The sequence below is a fragment of the Watersipora subatra genome, chromosome 2 (genome assembly GCF_963576615.1).
Source record: "Watersipora subatra chromosome 2, tzWatSuba1.1, whole genome shotgun sequence".
NCBI classification, from domain to species: domain Eukaryota; kingdom Metazoa; phylum Bryozoa; class Gymnolaemata; order Cheilostomatida; family Watersiporidae; genus Watersipora; species Watersipora subatra.
In genome coordinates, this window is record NC_088709.1 from 49,660,110 (window position 1) to 49,687,789 (window position 27,680).

The following is a 27,680-nucleotide window of genomic DNA, read 5'->3' on the forward strand; positions in this document are numbered from 1 at the left end:
TCACACTCTGCTTAGCCCAAGATTATACTTTTTTTCAGAAAGGATCAAAAGAATTAAGGCTATAGGCAGAGGACACATTCCCGCTAAATCGATGATAAACCGGAAGTTAAGGGATTTAAGGGAACCGCTGTCATACATGTAGAATGTAATGTCGGTGTTGGTGATGATGGCAAGATTAATCATATTGGCAGCGCCATCCATTAAGTAGAAAAGGCCCATAGCTGCACCTTGCATGGCCCTTGGAGCTGACAGCATCGTCAGCTCGTACCCTGTTAAATATAATTTATTTAGTATTAATATAAGAACTAGTTTCAGTCTACTCAAACAATAGAGTATAAATTGTAACACTCTTTCTCCTTCATTTAAATCATTATATACTAATAACATAATATAATAATAGTTATAATATATAGTAATATATAATAATATATAATAATTAATTATGTACATTAATTATGTTTTTAATGCATCGCAACGCTGAATCACAACATGTTGTCAAAGTAAACTGTGATTTGTTAGCAACACGTCCAGCATTTACAGCTTGCTATGGTGTTATGAAGCATGAAGCTGATTCAGGTTTCAGTTAACCCGTTATGTTGTTATTTGGTATTACTTAAAGTAACGGTGCATCTTAGGTCGGTACAATGCGCATACAACGCATGCGCAACGGACATACAAGGCACTTGCAACGCACAAATAAACATTGTGGATACAACGGGCATACACTATCATCACAACGCACATACAACGATCAATAGAAAATAAATAGAATACTTTGTGTAATGTTTTAGACCTGTTTTATTAACAGACTATAAATATAAATAGAATATTGAATAATAATATAATATTATTACTACTATTATTATTGCACATTAATATTATTAACAATTTAAATGTGTAATAATGACAATGCAATGACACAATTATTAATAATATTAATGTGTTAGCAGTGTTATGTTGTGGCGCGTGCGTTGTTAATTACTTGTGTTGGCGTTGTATCCACAATGTTTGTGCATTGCAAGTGCATTGTATGGTCGTTGCGCATGCTTTGTACACGCATTGTACCAACCTAAGATGCACAGTTACCTTACTTAAGAGCCTTCTAATTTGCTCTTGAGCCAACTCAAATTATTTTATTGGTTGTCAATGTGAAAGAAACTAGCCTTATTTGTACAGTATGTATTACAATATATATGGCTATTCTTGACTTCTAAGCTTGCTGAAACTATAGTTAACCTTTGACCTACATGACTGAACAAATCATACAGGAAATAATGATAAGCGTGTCTGCACAAATGATAAAATTTTATCGATTTCCACTGGTGAACCAACACATAAGGCTCTTGGTGCATCAGCCTTTGACCAACCAATTTTCCATGCTGTTACTTTGGTCTTTGGAAAATTTAATGATTTGTTCAAAATCGGAAACGCAAATCTGCTCACTCCTACTTATCGAGTGCATAGTAACCTGGTAACCATAGTAACCTATACAACCACTCGACTTACGTAATGACACTTGGTAAATACAATTAAAATGTACTGTGATACTGTCTCAGTTTCGTGTCAGTAGATAGAGTTGATAGATAGATAGATTGATAGATAGATAGATATATAGATAGAGTTGCAGTTCTGGTATTTTTGTATTTTCTTCTCGTAATTTCTGAGAATATTTTACTGAATGCATGTACATGTAAATATTACGTATAATTTCCTTTTAGCATTTTTAAGTTGCTACACTCTTTGTTGTATAGTACATACGCTATACAGTATAATAAACAAATATATAAACAAATACTCTATAATAGTACTGAACAAGTATGATGATGGTAAAACAGTGATCATAGTTCATACAGAAGCATAAAGCTGATCAGCAGACTTGATAGGGAACCAATGTTTTATGTTTTATGTTCAGAGACCTGGTCATTAGAACAAAGCCTGCTCCATAGTGTGAAATGGTCTGTGTATGTACATGCTTTTTCCTATTCATTTTAAGGTCAGTATTTGAAGGTCAGGCAAATGTGAAAATGCATCAGAAAAACTAGAATTCAATTTCACTCTCACCTGTTGTGTAGATAAATGCATTGCAGATGCCGAGAAATGCCATTTGAGTGTACCGGCACGCTTTTCTAAAATCTACAGTAAAAATGAAGCATTGATAGCATTATAGACATACATGCATGCGCTTGCATACATATATATATATACACTGTATATATATATATACATATATATATATGCATATATGCATGTATATATATGTATATATAGGCCTACATAGGGCTATATGTAAAGACCAATAATTTTTTTTTGTTGGGAGTGTTTTAATCGTGATCAAGTTCTGTTGATTTTAATGCAACGCCGGGTAGTCTAATCACGAACAGCTAGTCTGTAATATTAGAGAAGTTTTATGTTTGTACTCAAGTTTTATGTCATGAGTCGTAGAACTAGTATGTTACAACAACCACTAGTAGAGACTGACCTGTGTATATAGTAGTAATGTTGACTGATCTATTGCTAGTGAGAGAGGAAACAATTCCTTACTTCCTAGATCACAATATTTAAGTCTGTGGTTTAACAGTTTTTAATTAAGGATTTGTGAAGTGTTTTATTATTAGGTCATTTTAGGAATTAAAAAAAATGTCACCTAGTAAACAATCTTGATTCTTACTAAATGTTAAAGCATAGGAGAACAAGTAGACATATCTACGTTCAAACGAAGTCAAATATATACACACCTACCTGCACATGAAAATGTAGATGTAGTTGTACATGGCATAATATGCTTTTCAACAATTTTATTCATGATGGTATCTGTAAGAAGGGCCAGGATCATGAAGATGTGCCCAAGTACAAGTCTATGTAACAGTGTTAGAGGTCTTCCTTTGCCAGACATAATGCTGCAGAGCCAGTGTATTATGGGTATGGCTAGACAAGAGGTCACATACATCACAAGATATGTAAGCACCTGTAGAAGTAAGCAAAGAGGTGTGTCATATCGTGTCAAAGCTAAACCTGCCAAACATATGGAAATTTTGGCACACTTGTAAATCGTGCGTGGCTTTGCAGATTCATAGCTAGGTGTTTATTATACACGCCGATATAATTTTATAATCAGATAAAACACGTGAGATAAGATATTACAGATGTAAGGTGTGCGCATGCACTGTTATCACTAAGTGTATTTGATGCTGGTACAAAATCTGGTTACGCATTTTTTAGAAAGCTTAAGATGGGAATAATCACTTGATCCAATATTTGAATTTTGCAGCCTAGAAAAACTGAACTTTTCCTTGTTACCAATGTCTTATAACCTGCTTAAAAAATTTAAAACAAGGAACTACTTTTTATTCAAAGTAGTTCCTTGTTTAATTTGGTTTGATACATTGACGTATGTAACAAGTGGTTTAGAATAAATGCTGAGGCTAACAGCATTAACGTCACCGAATGAGAGTGCAAAATATCATTAGTTAAATTTAAAGTTAAATTTACTTTTCCAAAATTATTGTAACTTAAGGGCTTCCTTCCTCATCTTGTTTTGTTGTTCCACTTTAGTGATTCACCTATTATTACAGGTGTGGGCGCTGTGTGCTCACTGGCAGCATGTTTGTATAGTCTATATGTAATGGCCGATGACCATAGGTATGAGAGTGCTAATCCTGATGTCATCATTCAAAGTTGAAAACAATAATTAAAAATAGGTTAGAAGAGTCATTTTTGTACCAAAAGAAAAGGTAAATCTGAATCACACTTCCAATTGCGTCCCAGTTGCAAAAGTTTTTTAGTAAGCTGTTTTTGTTTATTTTTGGTTGTTTACAAGATTGCCAAAGGTATATAAGAGGCAGCACTTCAAGATTCAACAGATAGTATAACACAAACTTTGCCAGAAGAACCACGAATCTTCTACTTCAACATTTAAATACTGACTATATGCAGTACACATAGTTTTATTATATTGTGGTCATCATTAGCAAAAGACCATGTTCGAAGCTCAGCTTGATCTGTTACACAGAGCACAAGGTATGTTTTTTTTGCATCATTATATTATAGCCTTTTATGACCGTATGTCAATTTTTATCCAACCTTAATCATTTGTAAGGCTTTGTTTCACTTATATTATATATATCTTGTGTCAGTAGAATATCTATGTTGGACTTTATTCTTCAATTCATGAATGTTTACACTAGTATATGGATCTCATATTATTTTTTGTATTAGCCAATGTATGTTTCGTTAAGTGGGATTACATGTTATTAACAGAAATGTTAACTTTTCGAGCAAATATTATGAATTAGTATTGCCTTCTGGATTATACATCTGGTCTGTGTGTGCTTTTATTATATTATTAGTGGTGGTAGTAGGATTAGTAGTGCTGCAAAAAAGACTGTTGTTTGTAAAGTTTAGCCATAGAATTATTGTTTAAACTGTTCCATAAATGTTGCAGTTTTTACGGTGAGAACTGTGTGAGATGAAATAAAAATCCATCAGTCAAAACCACTCTTCCTTGTAACCGGTTAACGCTACAATTATGATGAGCTAGCCATAAAACTACAGCACCACTGTCTATTTAAAATTTCTAACCAAGCTAATTCACCTTTTAAAAAATGAAGTTACACAAATTCTTAGCATATTTTATCACAAAGTGTCAATATTTTGCTACCATTTGTGATGTTTTTAATGTTTGAGGTGATCTGAGTACCAGAATGTTTCAAGATTAAAATCGACAAAACTTGATCATGGTGAAAATGCTCAGAAGAAGAATATGAACATGTGAAATGTTGTCCCTAGTTGCTATCGTTGCAACTATATGCGTCACAATCACACTTTTGCTTGATTTGGGCGTTTTAACTGCAATCAAATGTTGGCGATTTTAACTCCGAAACATCCTAGCCATCATATCACCTCGAACATCAAAAGATGTAAAACGATGAAAAAATAGCAATATTTTCAGATAAAATATACTAAAATTTTGTGCTGTTCATCGTTAAAGCTCAATAGCTAACTGAATGCCCAGCATTCTGGGTAATAAAAAAGCTTTTGTACAATAAAATTGTTTTTTATTTAACCTATACAGCATTTATCATTCTGACTTTTAAACGTCATATCATGAGAAAAATGTCTTGTGCAGTTCAAATAAATTACACAAAAACTAAAACAACTATAAAGGTGTTTAAATGTGAAATAACAAGTAATGGCTAGATAAATTATGCTTTCCTACAACGATTTAAATTAAAAATGATTTGATAGTGGTACAATCACTACGAACTGAGAAAACTAAATAAAATTAGGAATATTTTGGATTAGTAATATCAATGTGTACATATAGAACTGTGTGTATAAAAAAGGTTTCTTTTGCAGCAGAAGCTCATTATATTCAAAGTTTTGATGGATCATACTGCACCTCTCGATACTGGTATAAATATATAGCAGTGAAGCGCATGAAAATCATTTACCTTTTACAGATTCTAAATATTAGTAAAACAGACATAATAATCTACTTGCTAAGGTCGAGATGCATGAGTGCAAAATGCATGATAGTAATATTTTGTCTTGTGAAAACGTGCAATCCAAAAGTCACAACTGTTGCAACTGTTCAACATTCAGAGCAATGCTAATGAACGCAGGCAGGTGTAGTGTAGTATTCACGATTATAACCTTATGTGTTGTGAAAAGGTGTAGGCGTATGATAGTAAAATTGTAACTATTTGTAGCTTTGTATGTTCCGACTCAGTGAGTGGGATGCAACCAGCTACAAATTCAAGCCTATAATCTCTGATATATTAAATATGAACAACCTTATGCAGATGATTGAAGCTTGTACAAATTAAATAATTAATTAATTTAATAATTGAAAGATTAAATATTATTAAAAAATGTATTAAACTCGATGTGACTAATATGCCAAGTCGAAATCATTTTAGAACACAAACAGGAAGTAGGATCAGCGTGTTGACTGCATGAAAGCATGCAGCAACTGTTTGTAGCTATAAATTTTGTAGTCATTTTCACTCTATTTCAGGCTCATCGATCTACATTTTTAAAACTCATATGTATTTTCCTTGTATGATGACATGCTATTGCATAGTGACACGCTATTGCATAGTGACACGCTATTGCATAGTGACACGCTATTGCATAGTGACACGCTATTGCATAGTGACACGCTATGGCATAGTGACACGCTATTGCATAGTGACACGCTATTGCATAGTGACACGCTATTGCATAGTGACACGCTATTGCATAGTGACACGCTATTGCATAGTGACACGCTATTGCATAGTGACACGCTATTGCATAGTGACACGCTATTGCATAGTGACACGCTATTGCATAGTGACACGCTATTGCATAGTGACACGCTATTGCATAGTGACACGCTATTGCATAGTGACACGCTATTGCATAGTGACACGCTATTGCATAGTGACACGCTATTGCATAGTGACACGGTATTGCATAGTGACACGCTATTGCATAGTGACACGCTATTGCATAGTGACACGCTATTGCATAGTGACACGCTATTGCATAGTGACACATCTTATTTGTGGATTTTATCTGTAATCATTATTAAGGGTCATAAACAGTTACGATTCATTGGTAATTGAATACTGGCTTATTCAATTACAGCTAATCTTTAGATAGCCTAAAATAACCTAGATATAGATATAGATAAACTAGAGTATCAACTAAATGGATAAACTAAACCAGCCACTCACTTAGCTGAGTATCAACTAAATGGATAAACTAAACCAGCCACTCACCTAGCTGCGTATCAACTAAATGGATAAGCTATAAGATAAACTAAACCAGTTACTCACCGTCGTAAAGATTTCTTGTTGGTTTTTTTGGAGCCAGTCTTCCAAGGAATCTTCTGACTGCTTCTGTAAAAACAACATATTGCAAGTTTGGTAGTTTTGCTAACAAACTAATCTAAAATCAATAATAACTAAATCTTGGCATTACCCTAGGACACTTACATTTCGCTAGTATACAGTTTCGTGAGTAGCAAACAGAGTAAAATTTCGCTGCAACTTAATTTCGCAGCTCTGATGAGTGCGAAAATATAGTGATGTGAAAATAAATGCAGTGGAACAAACATAATTAGATTCCTCAGGTTCGGTTCACCAATAAGAAAAAAATTTAAATTTGGGACTAGATCGTAATTGTGAACCGCAGATAGAATGGTGTTGGTGAGATTGATAATGCAATTTGATCGCTTGCTGCCTTTGTTTTTTGGACTATCAATGGACAAAGCTATTTAATTTCGCGTTTTCGCTCGTTCGTTATTATAGTTTAGTTTGGCACATGAAATTTTCGCGAGAGGATGACTCCACGAAAAAGCGAAAGTTAGATGCGGCGAATACATAAGTGTCCTAAGGTAATGCTACCATTATATCACATATGACGCCAAATTTTCGATGAATCAGCAATACAAGAGAAACTTGTGATTATTTTTATGCCATAAATTCATAAATTTATGGCATGGAAATTTTGCTTTTATTCTTTTTTACTAGACTTCACATTTGTCTCAAATGCAGGCCATCATGGCTCAACTGATTTTTAGCTTATCGATTCTGCCTAAAAAGTCGGTAATCTTGTGTTGGACAATATGACTTTCGAGTTGTTAGTGGTGTTCACAAAGTCAGCAAGTTTTTAAATTGCTGATGTTTCCATCCATCTGAACCTTTTCTACATTCTTTAAGAATCAGTAAAAATATTGAGTGTTGAACCACTTTAGCTGTCAAATTTAAACTGACATATTGTCCTGCCTTTGTAAACTGTCAAAATACTAACACTTCATACATTAGTTTTAGGTTAAGATAATTCGCATGACATGTTCAAATAACTCACTAGAATTCTTGGCAGCGTAGGTATCGTCGTTGCAAAAGCTACAGGTACTAACAGCAGTAAAACTAGACTAAATTTCATCATATTTCTTCGATCTTCGACAGCCTGGTCAGCATAACTTCCACCTTTGCTTCGCTTGGCCGGATCTAAGAAGTTACCATCTTCATCTCGATGCCTGCAAAAATTGGTTTATATGTGTTGGATTTTAATTAAAATTGCGTCAAAGTGATTTTTTAAATTGTCAACCTGTGTACACTTTATAAGACAATGCGAATATTATAATATTCAAATATCATAAATGTAAAAAATATGTAATTTCATATATAATGCATATATGTATATATATGTATATATATATATATATTATATATATATATTATATATATATTATATATATAATATATATATATATAATATATATATATATATACATATATATACATATATGCATTATATATGAAATTACATATTTTTTACATTTATGATATTTGAATATTATAATATTCGCATTGTCTTATAAAGTGTACACAGGTTGACAATTTAAAAAATCACTTTGACGCAATATATGATTATATATATATTATATATATATATATATAATTATATGACATTTTCCGCTACATATTATAATATTTTATATTTAATATTGTATATAATAGTCATTAATTAATATTATATAATCTATTATTATGTATAATATAAATTATATTTATTATATTGTTATGCCACTGGGACCAGAGCTTTGCCCGATTGACCCCACGGCCACCAGCATCACTGAGTCAAGCCTTCCTACCATCAGAGAAGGCTTGGTCACTGATAAGTCGACTCGGTTGATTGAGCAATAAACAAAGAAAATGGTCGAAGCTTATTTCAAGAACGATCGATATAAATAGAAGAAGGATGCTATCGTTAAGATATGTATTGTGCATACTCTCTGCATGTCTGCATTGTTTATTGCATTGAACTTCATGTATCCATATATATTTATTGTCAAATATAAATATTCTTGTGGCTAAATACTTGGTGTGTTTCTTTGCTGTGTTCTGGAGAGTAAAGAAACTGGCAGTTTGCTTTACAATATATTATATATTACTAGCTGTGCCACCCGGCGTTGCCCGTGTAATAGAAGAGTATTTGGACAGAAAATTGATTTGTATTTAACATATTACAACATTTGCCATTCCAACTTTCAAACTACATATCATGAGAAAAGTTGTTTGTCTTATAAACAATGAGAAGTAGGGAGTTTTGCTATTAGGCAGTTTAATAATGTGAGCGAACAGCTTCTCGTGACGTTATGCTATGACCTGCGTCATACGTAAGGCAGTTAGGTATTGCTATATAATGCCTTAAATTGGCAGGCTAGCAATTCGACTTCCATAGTCCAGTGGGTTAGGTGTAAGACTTGTGAACGGCATGGTCAGAGATCGAACCCTCTCCGGTATGGACTACTTGTTTCAAGATTTTAAGATCTATAATGGGATTTGCAACACACGACACACGGACTTTGTGAAATATATATATAGATGTATAATATCTAGTATTTATATCTTGTTTCTTAATTATTTTTAAAAAATTTCTGAAATATATCATAAATATATAATACATATTATTATATTATATATATATAGTACAATATAATTATATATAACGTATATATATATATAAGTATATTTATACTTTTATAATAAGCAAATATTAAAGTATAAATATCATAAAAATTTTCCACTCACTTTCTGCGTTTTATTGCCTGTAACCATATCAGACATGTGTCCTTGACCACTCCGAAATCAGGACTCACTTGTCGCGTCAGTTTTCCAAAGGCAACTGAAAGGCATGCAGTGATCAATGACAGCAGGTAAGTTGAGGGAATTGCTTGCTTTAGTCTGACCTATGCCCTTTAGTCTGACCTATGCCCTTTAGTCTGACCTATGCCCTTTAGTCTGACCTATGCCCTTTAGTCTGACCTATGCCCTTTAGTCTGACCTATGCCCTTTAGTCTGACCTATGCCCTTTAGTCTGACCTATGCCCTTTAGTCTGACCTATGCCCTTTAGTCTGACCTATGCCCTTTAGTCTGACCTATGCCCTTTAGTCTGACCTATGCCCTTTAGTCTGACCTATGCCCTTTAGTCTGACCTATGCCTAAATGTTATATAGCCACACCAGATTTGAATGTATATTCAAAGTGGCAAGCAGCCATTAGCAAGACTTCGTTGAACCATGTATGATGACGCTGCCAAAAGCCTCCAAGTATAATTGCTGATGTAATTCAGTTGTTCTTTCAGTCAGAATAATCGAGTGACTGTTAATAACATTGCAACAAATAACCAAAATAGCGGAGACAAACACAGACAGAAAGTAATGTAATTTCTGAACCCAGTGCAAGCATATGTTGCCAGTATATATTCAGTGCCATTAACTTCAAAGTATTATAATGTTATCACACATAGTGTTTAAGTCATAGAATTATTCTGATGGTAGACTTTAGGAATCGTCAGTTGATACCTTCAGCTTGTTTCCTATTGTAACAACCAGTACGAGTTTTAGTAGGCAAATTCATCACATTCACTCCTGATTGTGAAAACAGGTCAGCAGTAATCGAAAAGCTGTAAACTAGATGCCCGAAATGCGCACAGGATTACATAAAAGTGACTCGCTTTTGAAAAAGTTGTTATTTTTACAAAACCCGCTCAGTGGCTTGTGCCAATTTGTTTGGTGCCATGCAAAAATGATACGTCTTTTTAACTTGTAAATCACTACCCGGTATAATATGAAAGCAGTCTGATGCTGTTTTAGCAGCTTTCTGTTAGAACTAATTGAAAACAAATATCGGTAAGACTTTACATGAAATTTGACAAGCTTAGTTTTTATTGATTGCATTCCTCATGGGGAGGACAATTCCTCATGGCGTAAATGATTCCTCATGGTGTGGACGATTTTATGGTGCGCACATTTTGCAGAGGAAACCCCACAAAAATATATATACAAACAAAAAGAAAGGTATTGCCATGTGATGTCATGAACGCAAAAACAACAATCTATACAAAGAAGATTTAAAACTGCTAAGCTTAGCTATAAATCTTATCTCGTTTCTCGAAAGATTAAAAGTGCATCTTGCAGTAGAAAATAAAATCATCACCTTATGGATATCTGCTGCTTTAGAATTGAAGCGTATCAGTGGAGGAGTTACACCATTCAGTAGTTTGAATATAACAATGTTAGTAAAATAAATTAACATAATTATTTGGCAGTGGGAGGACATCCACTGTAACAGTTATAAACACCAACGTCGATGGTGTATAATGAGGTGGTACTAATTTGTGAATTACATACGAGTTTTCTATAAGGTAATTACGAGAGTAAAACATCACAATGCAGTATCTGGTTTTGTAATTGGATGTGGTCGATTCGTTGGTGTTATTGTAATTTAAACTATTCCATAGTTTATTACACGGCATTGGCACACTGTGCTTGCTTCGGATTCAGTCTTGGAAAACACGTGAAACCCTTTTCAAAGCAATGCTGTTGATTTTATGACATCTTTTTTGCTTAGATCTCTACAGCCATTTGTATTGTCCCAATTGATCTAGTGACCAAGGAGTAGAGATATTGACCACTGATAATAAATAGTCTTTTGACTACTCCAACCTTCTTAGTAAGTATGTATCTTAGTATTTTAATCTAAGAAGATTTGTTCCTGTAGGTAAGCTAAGATAAAGAGGGAACAAAGTTACGAATAAAGGCTAAATGTGTATCGCTCCTTGAAGGTCAAAGGTCAAAGCAGTAGCTTCATTAACTTTACAATTTGAGTTGTTTTTATATCATACGTTCATAGCTCTAGTGATTCTATCATAGGTGATGTGCTGTTAAAAATGGGCATTACTTGAGCAAGTTGAGGTAGATGATGGCAGTAAGTTTCTATATGACAGCGCAAGGCGCGCAACAAGGCGCACGGCGTCGTGCGTAGGCTGGCTGTGATGTGGAAACGTCAATGCACGACGATCGCGCGACTTGCGTACGCTGATCGCAAGGATCCAACACCACATGATCCAACAGAATGGATCCTTGCGACGGGTGCGCGCGATGATGTATCCCACAATACACCGCTCCGCTCGACCTTTTCAGCCTATCCCACAATTCAAACGGAGGGCTGTTTTCTGAAGAACTCGGTTTCCTGTACGAAAGAGTAAGCCTGGTTTTCATATGACAGCGCAAAATCGCAACGGAGAGCTGGTTTCCGAAGAAATCGGCCTCCCGTATGAAAAAGTAAGGAAATTATCCACCCTGTCCAATGCAAGCATGGCGCTTACGCGCGCTATGGAAACACTGTATCACAGCCCAAGAAATGCATTGCGCACGATCACTGGGCCGAGCACAATCATTGCGCTGTCATATGGAAACCAGGCTTTAGAGAAGGCTGCGACATTTTATAATCTAATTATTTCATGTTACTTATTGCCATAGGCTCTTTTAGCTGTTGTTCTAGGTTCTTTTGGCTGCTTTTTTACCCATTACGGTATTTCTACTTACCAATGCAGACTGCGAGGAGGCTGAGAAAACAAGCCCCGGCTATTGCACTCGCCCAGCCATCAAATAAGAAATTATAAGTATTCTTGAAGGAATTGATGCTTGGATCTTCTTTTTCAGCCTTGGTGATATAACTTTTCCAAGAACATAGATAGATTAGACAAAGGACTGCGGAGATGGTCTCACCAGCCTTTTGGCACCAGTAGAATTGAGCGTAAAAGACTCGTACCCCGTTCCTGTTTGGTATCTGGAAGTATCAGAAGGGGCAGATATTGTCATCAGTTAAACTGTAATATAACTAGTAGAAGGTTGAAACGTGAGCGATCTCTAAAAATAGGACTTGATGAATATATTGGATGAGGCTGCGATTCGAAACCGTAATACGATGTTCGAGCATTTTAAAAAGTGACTCGCTGTTAAATTATATCTACACAGCGCACAAAATGCACAAATACACAAATGTTATTAATTAGCACAGTTGATCGTTATGCATAATGCAATGATTATTAAGCTGGTTTCAAACACAGCTATTGCTTTAGTAAATATTTAGACTACTAACTAATGAGGTAGGTTACTCACATTCACTGGGTATCATTATATTACTCGTGCAACACCGGACATTCACCTAGTCTATATATATATAAATCTAAGTCTATGTGTCTTGTGTATGTCCAGCGAGAGCGATTAAAATCTAGGAATGAAAAATACGCATCACATAGGATTTGATCTCGGAACCTCTTGGCCTGTAGCCCAGCAATCTCATCCACTACGATACTCAAGTGGTGTATGACTGTTATGACATCCATTACATGTAAGGCAGTAAAGGTAGTCTAATCCTTTACCTTACCAGGTAGGTTATTCAAGTTCATCGACTAATTATTTTAATACCCATGCAATGCTGGACATGTGGCTAGTATCTAGTATCATGTGGCTAGTATCTATACATATGAATCTCAGTGTCTATGTGTCATGTATGTCCAGTTATAGCAATAAAGTTTTAGTATCAAAAAATCTACATCCCACTGGATTTGAGCTCAGAACCTCCAGGTCTATAGATAGGCGCACTAGACCACAAGGCTGTCCCTTCCATACTCTGGGCTTATTGTTCACATACTTATCCGTAAGCTGCACATACTTATGCAGCTTACAACATGCTTAGCACGTCAGGCGTAAAGTTTATAAGCATTTAATGATTATGAACAAGCTGACTCCAGATGGCTCTTATTAAATATTTGTTTAATGTTATATATGAATACGAGGAAGCATTTTGATATTGTTTTGAACTCACAGACAATTAGACAAATACAAGTGGTTCTTAAAAAATACTTACTCTAGCTTATAATGTTATAATGATTTCAAAATATGAAGCAAAGGTTGAGGTGGACTAACCTAGTATGGCATGGTTTAACCGCACTGTTTGACTTCTAATAGCCGTTGCACATAAAAACAAATGCGTTGAAGGGATGGCCATCCTCATAAGACAAGATACACCAATATTATAACCTCAGGACTAATACATGTAGATCATATTATAACAGCACAGATGAACCCCGAGATACGACGTTATTCCATTAATGGATTATCTCAGGTGTTAAAGCATTAATCTGATCCGCGGTTCGGATTGTAAGTTGAAATCCCCATATGGCGGGGCATCTTAACGCCTTTACTTTCTGATGTTTCTATGTCCATAATCTTTAATGTTATGTCCATAATCCATAAATCTTACATTTTATGTCCTTGATCTGTCATATAATATAAAAAGCAAAGGCTTCTGCCACACCTTTTTAACACAATAAAGTCATACACGGTTTACTCAATTTGGTAAAATCTACTGAATTGAAATTTTAACGTTCAATCCAGCTTCGTTGAACAACCATTATTTATAAGCAAGATTACTCATTCACAAGATTGCTGCTGTCAGAATAATAATAATAATGAAGAAAACAACCTTAGCTAAAGAAAAGGCATACCACAACTTTGGTTTAAATGTGAATTTATTTGTAACGATTTTTCATCAGTGAAGTGAAAACCACCAAATATTTCTGATGCAACAATAGACAAGGTTTAAATTCTTCCACAGCCCAGCATCATGTGGTTATCAAACCAATGTTTGGTGAATGTGACATACCAAGACTGATATCATATCTTGAATTTATGGATGGCAAATCTAAATATAGTCATTATGACTCTCTCAGCTAGGTCAAGGATTACACTTCTGCTGATCCATCCTTCCTTGTTTTCGCTCAGTTGTTATCTTTGGTTGTTATCTTTTCTTGAGATAAATATCTGGCAACTTCACAAACGCATAGGTCTGAGCTGCAATTGTGTGTTTGCGCTGACATAATTACTTGCTTTTGTGTGTCAACCAGCGTTCCTCAGCAGGTTAAAACAAGGTTTATGAGCAACGTTGATGTAATAAAGAATAACTAATCATTTGATATTCCTGAACCTTTTGAGTTGATTTTCTCTTGCGTTGTTATTATGAGATTCTTATAGCAAATAGATTCCAAGTACAAAAACTTGTTTTGGTTGACAGTAAAATCTATCTATATACATAAATTTCAACGTTTATCGTCTGTCCAAGTATAGTGATAGAGTTTTAAAAAAAATCCCCTTTGCAGTGGTATAGCTTAGAACCTTTGGGTCTACCAGCAGGCGTTCTATCCACTAGGACAAACGATTACATTGCTATACAAAAGAATAATTATGGCCATACTCATTACATCAGTTAAAATAGGCACGATTGAAGTCCGTGCAAACATACCATTGGTCATTACTAGTCTGCTTGAAAGTCATGATTGCGACAGAGATCATGACGTAACGTAACACGTAATGGTTCCAAACTGGCTTCACCGCTCTTAAGAATGAAGCGAAACTTCACAGCTCTTAAGAATGAAGCGAAACTACAAAGTCGAAGTGGGAAATAATCCCCTGAATTATCTCAGACCAGAGTCTTTCAAGAGTTAAACAGATATTAGTAAATTTTAACTGCTCTGTCTCTTTGTTTAAGAAAAACTTCCACAAAAGTTTAGTAGATTTCATCAGAAAGTATCGGGACTTTTCTATAATTTGCAGTTGCTTTTAATGTTTGAGGTGATCTGACTGCCAGGATGTTTCAAGAATAATGTTGACAAAATTTAATCACAGTTAAAGTGCTCAGAAGAAAGATACGTGCGAAAAAACGTCACTAATTGTTATCGTTGCTATAGTTGATATCGGCTAATTGCATTCAAGCTGCAAAGTTATGCGTCGCAAACTTTCAAAGTATTATGTCAGTCTCTATTCAACTACAGGTATCATAACCGCACTTTCATTTGATCTGAGCATTTTATTCGACATCATTTTTGTCAATTTCAATCTTGAAACATCCTGACAGTCAGATCACCTCAAACATCAAAAAGAATAGCAAATGCGAAAAAATACTGATATTTTCTGATAAAACTTACTAAAATTCAGTTTAAGTTCATCTTTAACTGATAAAATTGCAAAAAAGGACTCAAAAGAACCTGCAAACATTTACTCTATACTAACGTCTTACAGTTTGTCTACTAAACTAATAGGGAAGTTTAGTCCAAACCTAAACAAATGACATAAAACATTAGGCATAATTTATTTTTGTCAAAAGGTTAACTGGTTTTAAAATTCTATTTGTTGTGAAAAAAATGTCCGTCTCCAACTTTAGTACATTTCTTTCTCATGGTTCTCAGTCTGCTCATGGAGAATGTTGTTGTTTTAAGTTTAACCTTGACTGAGTGTAGTGAAACCTTTAGGAGACAGACGTGAACTTCATTATCACCTGACAATGCTGCCAAAAGCAACTTAGACCATGAGACAAAAACTCATAACGAACAGTAAAGTAAAACTATGCGTATTGAAACAAAAAGTGTTTTGCATGTTTTGGATGGTTTTCAGACGATAGGAGTGTTAATGAAACTGATATCTGTTTAACAGTTTGTAGTCAATTTTTAGTAAAATTCAAAGCGTTAAGTGAAAATGTAAACAGTGAACTATTTGAATTTCTAGGTAATCATTTAAAAAAAAGCTTTATAATTTGATTGCTGTCGTTAACTTTATTGATAACTTTCCTAAACTTTACTATAGCCACATTAAGAATGGGTGGAAAGATTCTGCTATTGAATAATATAGTGTGTAATGGAAAGGGTTACTAGCAAAAGGTGTGGCTTTAAGTTCAAGTACAAATAGAAAGCCTATAAAAGTACAACTTAGCTACGGTTTGTGTAGAGAAGCGGGTGGGCACTAGCTGACTTACAACTGAAATTAACCCCAAAGACCAACAGAATATAGACTCTGACTAGACAAAGAGTGTGTTCATGCCTCACCTGATCTCCACCAAGGGCAGGTAATGCGGTCCTAATGACAGCACCCATAGCTGAGATGAAACAGACCCATGCTGTATAAACTGTTAAACAGCTGTTGCCATTTGGTTCTTTCGTCAGGCATAAGGCAAAGCTTTTCAAGTTACAATCATAGCTTGCGTTTAAAGGGTTTGTACAGTTGATGCCATTCCCTACTGTAACTACCATTGCAGACAGATATCCACACCTATAAGATATTGGGAATTTGGTTATGTATTGTATTTTTGAGTGTTAGTTGGTGCTAGGTGTTATTTTAATGAAAAGAACTTGTGTGGCTACATGGATCTATATATATATATATATATAAATATATATATATATATAAATCTCGGTGTTTGTCTGTTTGTCTTTTTGTTAAAAACTGTGTCCAGTTATTGCAATTAAAATCTAGCAATGGAAAATCCACATGGCAGTGGATTTGAACTTTGAACCACATGGCAGTGGATTTGAACTTTGAACTTCCAGATCTACACTAGCAGCATGAATTTTAACCGAAATATGAAATTTTAGCGCAAAATACAATCGATTCATTGGCTAAATAGTCATTATATTGGTTAAGATACTCACGCTTACAGCACTTACTTGGGGTTAACAACTAGCACTGCTGACAATTACGCGTAACGGTCGTTAAGCTGGCCCAAAACACAGGTATTGTTTTGTAAAGATTTTAGTAAAGATCTATCTTTCCAGGTAAGTGACTCAAATTCAATAGGTAATTATTCTATTAGCCGAGCAACGCCGGGCATTCAGCTAGTAGATGGATAATTGTTGAAAAATGAACTGACACAAAATTTTAGTAGGTTTAGTCAGAAAGTATCGATATTTTTTTACCATTTGAGATTGTTCTGGATGTTTGAGGAGATCTGACAGCCACGATATTTAAAGATTGAAATCAACAAAATTTGATCGCTATTAAAACGCTCAGAAGTGGGAAGTCTACGAAAATTTTGTGCAGGATTATTTTTAAACATTTCTAGTGACTGAGAAGCTATTCACAGCTTGGTTCGTGATCCATCAATCTGCGAGGGGATACCACTCAGGCCTTTCACACGGCCTTGTTTCACAATTCTACTTCATTTAGTTTTTACTATGACTTGAGGGAATGCCGGTGGATGTTAGAAAGTAATTATGGGTCTAGAAGCTTCTATACTATCCGCAGCTCTAACACTCTTGGGAACAACAACAACAGCAACATATAAGCAGTGCACATATCTATAATTTAATACACATAATATATAAAATTATGAAATATAATATATAATAGAATATATATTATATGCATTATATATAATATAATAACATAATAGTATAATATATAATGTAGTATAATAATATATGTTATACTTTGTTAGGTATTTTTTTTATTATTCATATAATTTCATATATAATATAATTCATATAATTTATATCCATGTATAATTATAGTATATAATATATATTATATATAATATACCGGTATGTAATATATATTTTATGTAATATATGTTACATATAATATATGTAATATATAATATGTAAAATATATATTATCATGTATTATATATAAACACTACTAGCTTTAAGAATTCCTCTATATTTACTATGTTAATACCTTCAGTATTGCATGATTTAGCTGATTTCCAACTTCAAAGTGCTGACAACTGTCCTCAGACACAGTTGTTAGTTCAAAGCTTCAAATACTATAGAACTGCTGCATAATGTTATTAGCTCGCAGCAAAAAATTTCATCTTTGTACTGAGGCAATTTATTCAGCCAAAAACATGTTTGGAGTTATTTTTAGTATTATATTACGAACTTTGTTAATAATATAATAATTATAGTTGTTAATAAACCAACTATAATTGCAATATTTTATGGCATAAAATATTGCAATTTATATATTGAACCATATTATGTTCTAATATATATATATAAAAATAAAATGAATTACCAAATGATAATTTATTCAAATATTACTCAAAGCTTTTTTCCTTAGAATACTTTTTCTCAAAATGTTCTTTGTTAAACTCAGAAGGAATATTAAAATAGAGTATAGTTTCAAGACTTGACTTTACCCACGTATTACTGGTAGAAGTGAGAAGAGCCCAGGCCATGTAATATTAGACCAGAAGCACTTGGCATTAAAGGTTGACTTGCAACAAAATTCACATTACAGTTATTTGGTATTAAAAGGTTCACCATGTTTTACTCTGCTGTGTTGTAGGTGCAAAATACGTGGAAATGTGATTAAAAGCTCTTAAAAGCTCAAAAACGAGCAGTTAATCGCTGCCATCACGAAAACGCCATAGGTTGAAAACAATTTATTTTTCTGACGTACTCAAACAATTTGGTTATTGTTTTGACAGGTGATGTTATCACATGAATTGAAAGGCCAATAAAAGGCTCAATATAAAACTTCTCGTAGCACTAGTTGATGCCAAACGCTTCGAGTTCTACTGAAAAGCCTGTATCAAATATAGATACTCGCATCACAGGTTTGTTTCGGCTTGGTCTAATCGTATAGTCGTAATCTAATCGTGTGACCCATACTTCCTGCCAAACAGTGCGAATAATTTCTGAAGCATTTTTCGACTATCATTGGTGACCAACAGGCTCCTCATGTTTCTCAGAGGATGATATGCACTCCTTCAAGCTAAGGTTTAAAAATTAAACAAATTTTTACGATGGGTTTTGATATATCAGTGTTCAAAATGACAGCATTACAACGATGATGAAATAGACGCATAAGGACAATAGACGTGGTTTTATTGAATGCGTGAAGTATATTTGTAAAAATATTTCGATGAATGAGGTTGCATAAAAGTGTAAACAGAAGCCATCGTGTTCAGCTATGTCTCCTTTGAGCCGTTTTGGAAAGGGATTCTAATCTACGGCGTTTTTGTGATGGCTGCGATTAACTGTTTGTTTTATAGCTTTCAAGAGCTTGTAATCACATTTCCACATATTATGCACCTAAAACGCAGCAGAGTAAGACATGGTGAATCTTTTGATACCAAATAACTGTCATGTGAATTTGGTTGCAAATCAACCTTTAATAAAAAAAAGTGTTCAGCCTTGCAATAAACGATCTACAGAGCATAAACATTGATCTCTACAGTTGTATGAAGAATCAGTTCATATATACACATAAAGGTATGATAGAAGAGTCCATGGCTTCTGCACAATAGAAGAGTCCATGGCCAATCTGCCTTTGCAAACAGAAATTGAAAGTGTTACCCCTACTATTTGCTATAATAAAAACTAGTGCTGGGCACGGGTAATGAAACCCGTTGAACTCGCGGTTTATTATCTCTTGAGTCTCGGATAATAGAACTTTTTAGCATTTCGATCCTGTGGCTTCGGGTTTTGACTGGCGAGTTGGGGTTTTGGTACACGAATCCGTTGAGTAGAGTGGACAAAAACTCGGTCTATTGTGCCCTGCGTTCTAAGCTCTGTTTAACAACCCACCTATTAACGCTGCGCGCACGAATATCAGTCGATGGAAAATAGTAGAAAATGATAAATTGGATAGAATTATGATTGTATCGTAAATTCTAAGATATGTCTGATGTTTAGAAATTTTAGACATGAAACCCGTATCAACAAACCCGATACCCGAAAAACACATTGGCCAATAAGTACTCGTTCCCAGCACTAATAAAAACTTACTTCAACATAATTTTAAATTACAATCCAACAGCCAGAAACTCACACCCTACTTACCTTTAACCTTAAACGCCACTTTATTTGAACGTCACCGCTATTTGACCGCTGCCATAGGAGAAGGGCTAAAAAATACATCGCCGCCCTTTAATGTACGCCACCTCTATTTGACCATCACTTTGACTTTCATTGATCTTTACGAACCCATAATGGAACGTGATCAGTAAAACAGTGTCCACAAAATGCTCAGTTACACCAATAGCAATTAATTTCCTCGTTATTGCTATAGTGGCTGCCTTGATTTTAGTGACAGGGTACCGGAGAAGTTCGATCGGAGAAGATCGATCGTCTGAATCATCAGAACTTCCCCCTGATGCAAAGTCAGTAAGGTCTAAATCATATCTATTATTTTTAGATTTGTCCATAAAGTGGTTTATCTGACCTGAAGACCTAAAAGCGTTTCGATAAACGATGATAATACTTTTCAGAAACACCGTACGACATAATAGCAGCCATTTTGATGACGTATTGCAGTTCGTTTTCTAACTCCAAAGCTTTACGGTTTTCTCTTTAAAACTTTAAAAAGCGACCCCATCAAAATAATTAATAACTGTATCCAGTTAATAATAGCCAAATATTCCCAGTTGATTAGAGGTAAGAATTTTTAATCAAAGTAGTTCCTTGTTTAATTTGGTTTAATACTTTGACGTATGTAAAAAGTGGTTTAGAAAAAATGCTGAGGCTAACAGCATTAACGTCACCAAATGAGAGTGCAAAATATCATTATTTAAATTTAAAGCTAAATTTACTTTCCCAAAATTATGAGAACTAGCCATAAAAATACAGCACCACTCTCTATTTGAAACATTGCCTCTAATAAAACACCACTATAAGAGAAATGTTGAAAAATACAGCGCCATAGCGTTCAAATAGAGGTTTTACGGTATATTAGGCCTCTGGTCATATGACTTATTGGTTATTCACGAAGCAGGTCTAATTCCTATCTTATGGTAGTTGGATTCCTGTGACAAACACTACAAACTGGCTCTAGTTACCGGAGCAGAAAGAAGAGAGACTGTCTTGCTTACCCCACAGCAACGAAGAAAAAAGAGACCAACACGAATATTGTCTTCCTCCACCAGGCGTCCATAAGTATGCCAGCTATCCAGGCACTTGAGTATAGAATTACCAGGCTAAGGATGCTGATCAGCTGCACTCTGTTACGGAAAGTTAAGATAAGTAACCGTAGTGAACAGAACTTGCATGAACTCAGTCTATCTAATGCCACAGCACATAAACACAGTACTTATGGGTTGCATAGACATGGTCTTCATAGCATACTTCTATGCATGCAAACTATAGTTTATTCTTTTACTAATGCGTCCTTCAGAAGGTCATTTGACGAGTTCAAACAGTAGATTTTGAAGCTTTCTACTTTCACTGGTTTCATTTAAGACCTTTGTTGTAATTGCTACTGAAATTTGTTACAATAGTATTTAATTGAATATTATTTATTTAACACTAAAATACAAAAAAACTTAATTTTTATTATACTTTTATGAATGAACTAGCAGTAAGCCCGGTGATTTTTAAGATCTTTTATTTTAAAGAGATAGTCCAGAGGTGGGTATCTAAGGGACTGGTTCTCAGGAACCAGATGGAATCTGAAAACCAAATATTTTAGTGACCTGATAGGATTCATGGAGCATTTGCAAGTGAGGTTTGGATGAAATCAGCTAAAAATGCTGAAACATAGCATTTACGTGGACTAACAGACAGACACACAAACACACACACACACCACACCACACACCGCACACCGCACACCGCACACCGCACACCGCACACCGCACACCGCACACCGCACACCGCACACCGCACACCGCACACCGCACACCGCACACCACACACGCACACACAGACACGCACGCACGCATACCTACCATTACATGAAAACACATGCATGCATGCATGTCTACTGGCACACATAAGTACAAGTACACACGCACACACATGAACACACCAAAACACTGACAAAGTGAGATTTATCAATATAGATAACATCAAAGATTCGCTGATCAGTAAAACAATAATATTGATAAACGAACAGAAAATGTCAACAAGCTCGTAAAATGCCGTTTATCAGTTTATGAACCCACTTCGGTTTTATCATGGCAATCATCTAGTATTTATAACAAGTGGTTAACTACCATCCCTTCTGATCAAATATAGATACTTTTCAATACTATTTGGTCGAAAGAATAATATCTCCAATGAACGATATCTCTGAAGCATTGAACAGTAAATATTTGCAAACATCTGATTATGAACCCGAACTATGAAACATCTGATTATATCTCATACATTCATAAGTATTTGTAAATGAATGTACATGTAAACTCATATAAATGAAACATGACATTCTTTTGTCAAAGACAAAGTTTGTCTGACGGAAATTTTTGTTTATTTTGACATCCTTCACTATATATCCATTGTCCATCATGTTTATTTTTCAATCTAATACGAATAAATCGATAAAGAGGATCATATGTGACCAAGTAGATAATCATAGAGAATCTAATAATAACCAAACATTCCCAGTAGATTAGAGGTAGCAAGTTCTAGTTCAGTTTATAAGGATTATATATGTACCTGCAAACTGCTTAGGCATAGCTAGCTGCTTCTAGTTTTACAAACGGGCTACTTTGCACGCTTTGTGACTAAAAACATTTTGTGATGAATTGCGCAATTTATTATCTGACTATTTTTCTAAGCTGACCACAAAAGAGAATTAAATTGCAGCAGATTGTTTTTCATATCTAAATATCTTCTCAGATTTCTGTTAGAGGCCTTTACAGCTAATGTAGTTATTCTTTCCGGGATTAGTGAGTAAACTTTAGGCTCTCAACATAATGTATAAGTTCTTACTTCAAAGCTTGCTGTAATTTCAAATGCTCTTGCATTATCATTGCTAGTCAGCAATCTTTTCACAATTACCCTATGTTAGTTTGCAAAACAGTTTTTTGTGAATTCGTGTGCTCAGCTGTATACATTGAAAGCTCACTGCATACTGTGCACCGAATGGTGAAATCACTTCTCTAGTTGAAGTCTCAAGTTCCATTCAAGTATAAAGTACCCGGTTTGGGTCAGAGGAGGCTATCATGTAAAGGGTACATGGTTTGTTACAAAAAAGGCATTCCAAATGGGTTCTCCTCATGGTTCCATGAGAACACTTGGCAGCTTTTGCCTACGGTACTACCAGTCTTTTCCTGGCAACCATCCTACCATGTTTGATAGGCAAACTTCTCAAAAAATCTTCTTAACCCAAAAAATCCTTTGTGAGCCAATACAAATTTTAGACTTGGTGCTTTGAGAGTCCTGTCCATAAAGCACCAAGAGCTTTGAGAGCAGGACTCAAAAGCAATAAAGTCCATAAAGCAATCAGACACCGATTTAAACCCTCCTCACAATTGTAGAATGGTCGTAGCTGTTGCATTGATTATGGTGCAGAATGGCACGTAACAGGCCCGAGTTCCCTGGGGCGGCTGAGCTGCTGAGCCGCCCCAACTTTTTAGTGATTTTTAGTGGCTAAAGTACTAAGAATTGCAGTCTAAGCTCATTCAATTGGTATTTCCAGCAACTAATTTATTAGCAACTAGCGTTATATATTGTCTTCGTTGTGATCTCGCCAAATGAGTGATCTTGTGAGACTTTGTTACAACTTGGAAACTGAACTTTATTGTTATAGTGGGGGTAGGAAGAAGACCCCCAAACTTGCATTTTCCTTATCATATAAAACTTAGTCAACGTAGAATCAAAACATCGATGAGGAGCACTATGGGGCAGGCTCATCTAAACAGTCTTCTAATATTACACATATATAAAGACGTTGAAATAGATACAGAATCAGCTGTGAGATGTTTCTGCCATGGACACATTGACAGAGCAAAAGCTATTGCAATTAAGAAGTAATAGCTCTTGTTCTGCCAATGCTCCTTACAGAAATCTGTAGTGTCATGATTTTATATCGTTTGTTGAATAAAGAATAAGTTTTGCCTGCCATAAACCATATGCAATATATTTATGTAGATTTTGATGCTTACAATTGATTGCATTTATGCATACTTTGAGGGTTGTTGCTGCTTAAAAGGTCCAGAGCTTCGGGGTGCTGCCCCGAACCCCGTTGGGGGGTTTACACCACCCCCAAACCCCCTGGTGTTCATAACTAGTCGCATAACATTTGCCGCCCCAACTTGCAACTAGGGAATACAGGCCTGGCATGTGAGCATTTGTAATCGAATCGTAATGATTTATCTTATTGATTGCGGGTGTGATACTCTACGGCATAATTGGATAAAATCACCTGATATTTTCATCAACTTCTAAGACTTCAATAACAAATCTTCTGCTCAATGCCAGATTTTTTAATAATTACCAAAATGAATGTTATTAGAATCATCAGCAGATTTCCCAGAATTTGTAGTTACCATGGCGATTGCTTGTTGTCACAACTAACATATAGAGAGACTAACGAATCAGCCGTTACGATTACCTCATTACATATCCGAATAGTTTTCTGAAGCATAAATTGTAACGATCTTTTAGCCTTAGAGGAGCATATTCAAAACTCTTTGTAGCATTAAAGTGTGTCTTTGAAATGCATGTCAGAGTAGCCATATTTTAATACTGGTTATGTGGCATGCAAGATTTTGCAACAATCGAGTATCATGTCCACGAGTCAGGAATTATTGAGTGAGTTGAACAAACGTTTTTTAAAAGTTGATAATCTAATAGTATTGCAGAGAGTCGGGATAGTGAATTGAAGGCGGTAGTAGCAGAAAGTTCATAAACTGAAACATATGATGGTGGATGTCGTATGTTGCGGTCATGGAATAGCAAACCATTTCTGTTATGTGTGGGAGGAAAAATACAGATATTCTGGGTGTAGCTTTCACAAGAAATAAAGCACATTTTTGAAGCAGTTCATGACATACAGTGGCATCACCCTCTTTCTGACATGACGCAGGTAAACAAACCCTATGAGTTGAAGCCGCTATTTTACCTGCGCATGTAGTCTTCGTACTTGCCATCATCGTTGACTCCTTCAATGTTAATGAAGAAGATATTCAGCTGCATGCTCAGGGGTATCCATGTAGTCACGATGGTAAAAACCACCCAGTCGAAGAGCTGACAAACTAACATGGCTCCCAACGCTATTCTTTGCTTTCGAACGCTGAAAAACTCTGAAACGCCGACACCATTCCGATTGACGACTGAAAGGTCATCATCGGACTGCCTCAATGACTCGTGAGTTGAAACCCTGCGGCGGATGAGTGCTTGATAAATTGAAGCCAGGTTGCCCATTCTAAGTCAACAGTCACCAAAAACTGCTGATTTTCGTTTTTTTGTCACTCCAGACAAATTGGGAGAAGTACCTTCCATGACGACGCACTATATAAAGTAACACCGAAATGACTAGTACTGATATGGTATCTGGGCTCGTTGGTGTGATAAACCACTTAGTGATAAGACATGGGAAAGTCATCAGTGCGGAACTGATAAATTTTGGCATTTTCCAAACACAATTTGATAAGTAGGACACAGACTCAGCGACTCATTTCTACTCCTTCTATATTCAACTAAACAACAACCTTAAGATTGTAGGATCTAGTAGTAAAGCTATGCAATATAATTTTTGGCTGTATATGTATATATACATATATATATATACATATACAGCCAGCTATGTCCAACTATAGCTGTTTTATTAGAATCTTGGAATAGAGAATCCATACCAAAGAAGGTTTGATCTCGAATCCTCCCGTTCACCAGTCCGATGCTGTACCAATTAGGCAACAGAGATTGATGTTTGCTAGCCGATATATGTTGCTATATGGGAGCAAATACCCAACGGCTTTGCGTACTACCCAGGGTGACTGCCTAACGTCATGAAGACGAATAGCTCTCATTAGTAAGCTTACTCAAATTTTTCATTGGCAATGTGCCAGGTTAATAGCAAGTGGCAAGCGACTCTACTTACTTCTCATTGTTTTATAAGCTCATTTTTAATACTCGGGCAACACCGGTAAGCACAGTTGGTCTTTATCTATTTCTCAAAGTTTGTCGTCTGTCTGTCTTTTGGTATGTCCAGCTGAAGCTATTAAAATTTTGGAATTAAAATTTCGCACTCTAATGGACTAGAACTCACGAAGGCTGCGACCACTGGTTTGCAATCCAATTCTCTAACCACAAGATCACAAAAGCTTTTACATATCATCACTCTTACCACATAACGTATACACCCTTTTCTCGTTTTCACACTGAAAATGACGAATTAATTGAAACATTATGAACTCTTTTCCCTCTATGAAACGTGATGCTTTTTCCTGTTTTCGTGAACTCCGTTCATTTAATTCAATTTTCCGAAATGTTCAATTACTAAATCGCGGTCAAGGCCAATTCTTTTTATGCGGACAATTGTATTATCTCGAATACGAATAGCCTCTACATTCTCTCTCCGTTCGGTCAGACAAAAACAGTACGATATCTCATTTTCACATTTGTACCAGTATCGAGAGTTACCAGTATCGTCGTATTCAAAGTTTTGATGGATAGCTTTTGCTAGAATAGCAACCTTTTTTATACACACAAACACTTCTATGCAACGAATTGTTACTATTGATTCAACATATTCAGGATTTTTATTTGGTTTTCTCAGTTTGTTCAATTGTAGTTTAGTTCAATTGTATTACTACATAATCATATTTTATTGTAATTGTACTAAAACTGACTTGATTTAGCTATTACTTGCTAATTATTTAACATTTACATTTAAACCCTTTTATCGTTGTTTTTTAAAAATTTATTTGACCGGCACAAAACGCTTTTCTCATGGTGTGAAGTTGGAAAGTTAAAATGGTAACTGTGGTAATATGTTAAATAAAAATACATTTTCTGTGTAAAGACTTTTATTTCCTGAGCATTCATATAGTATATATATATATATATATATGGAAAACTTTATAAAATGAATCATATATTTCCTTGGTTTGTAGTATACTATAGTTATATGCATGTTTTGCTACCTGCAGACCTACATGTATATAAAGGTTTTAGGCTGTTTGATTCACTGTGAAAGCGATTTCATTGGTTACTCATATTGAAAATCAGTCAAGAATCATCCACATCCTGATAAAGTTTCATCTTGGACAAAAGCAATCTCAGGCTCATTTGCTCTTTTCACATGGGGAGATTTTTGGCCAGTTTTCTAAATCATCTAGAC

General features: G+C 35.1%; 1 protein-coding gene across 1 annotated transcript; it reads right to left on the bottom strand.

Moving 5' to 3' along the window:
- On the bottom strand, window positions 1-25,835 carry LOC137388291 (solute carrier family 15 member 4-like). The gene is made up of 10 exons (XM_068074782.1): window positions 25,461-25,835; window positions 21,487-21,615; window positions 16,721-16,943; window positions 12,384-12,627; window positions 9,585-9,678; window positions 7,855-8,026; window positions 6,822-6,884; window positions 2,746-2,965; window positions 2,062-2,133; window positions 1-269 (listed from the first exon to the last, which is right to left on the bottom strand). Exons 1-10 carry the CDS (start codon window positions 25,760-25,762, stop codon window positions 1-3), a joined length of 1,788 nt encoding a protein of 595 aa, XP_067930883.1. The 5' UTR covers window positions 25,763-25,835.
- Window positions 25,836-27,680: the final 1,845 nt, after the last annotated feature.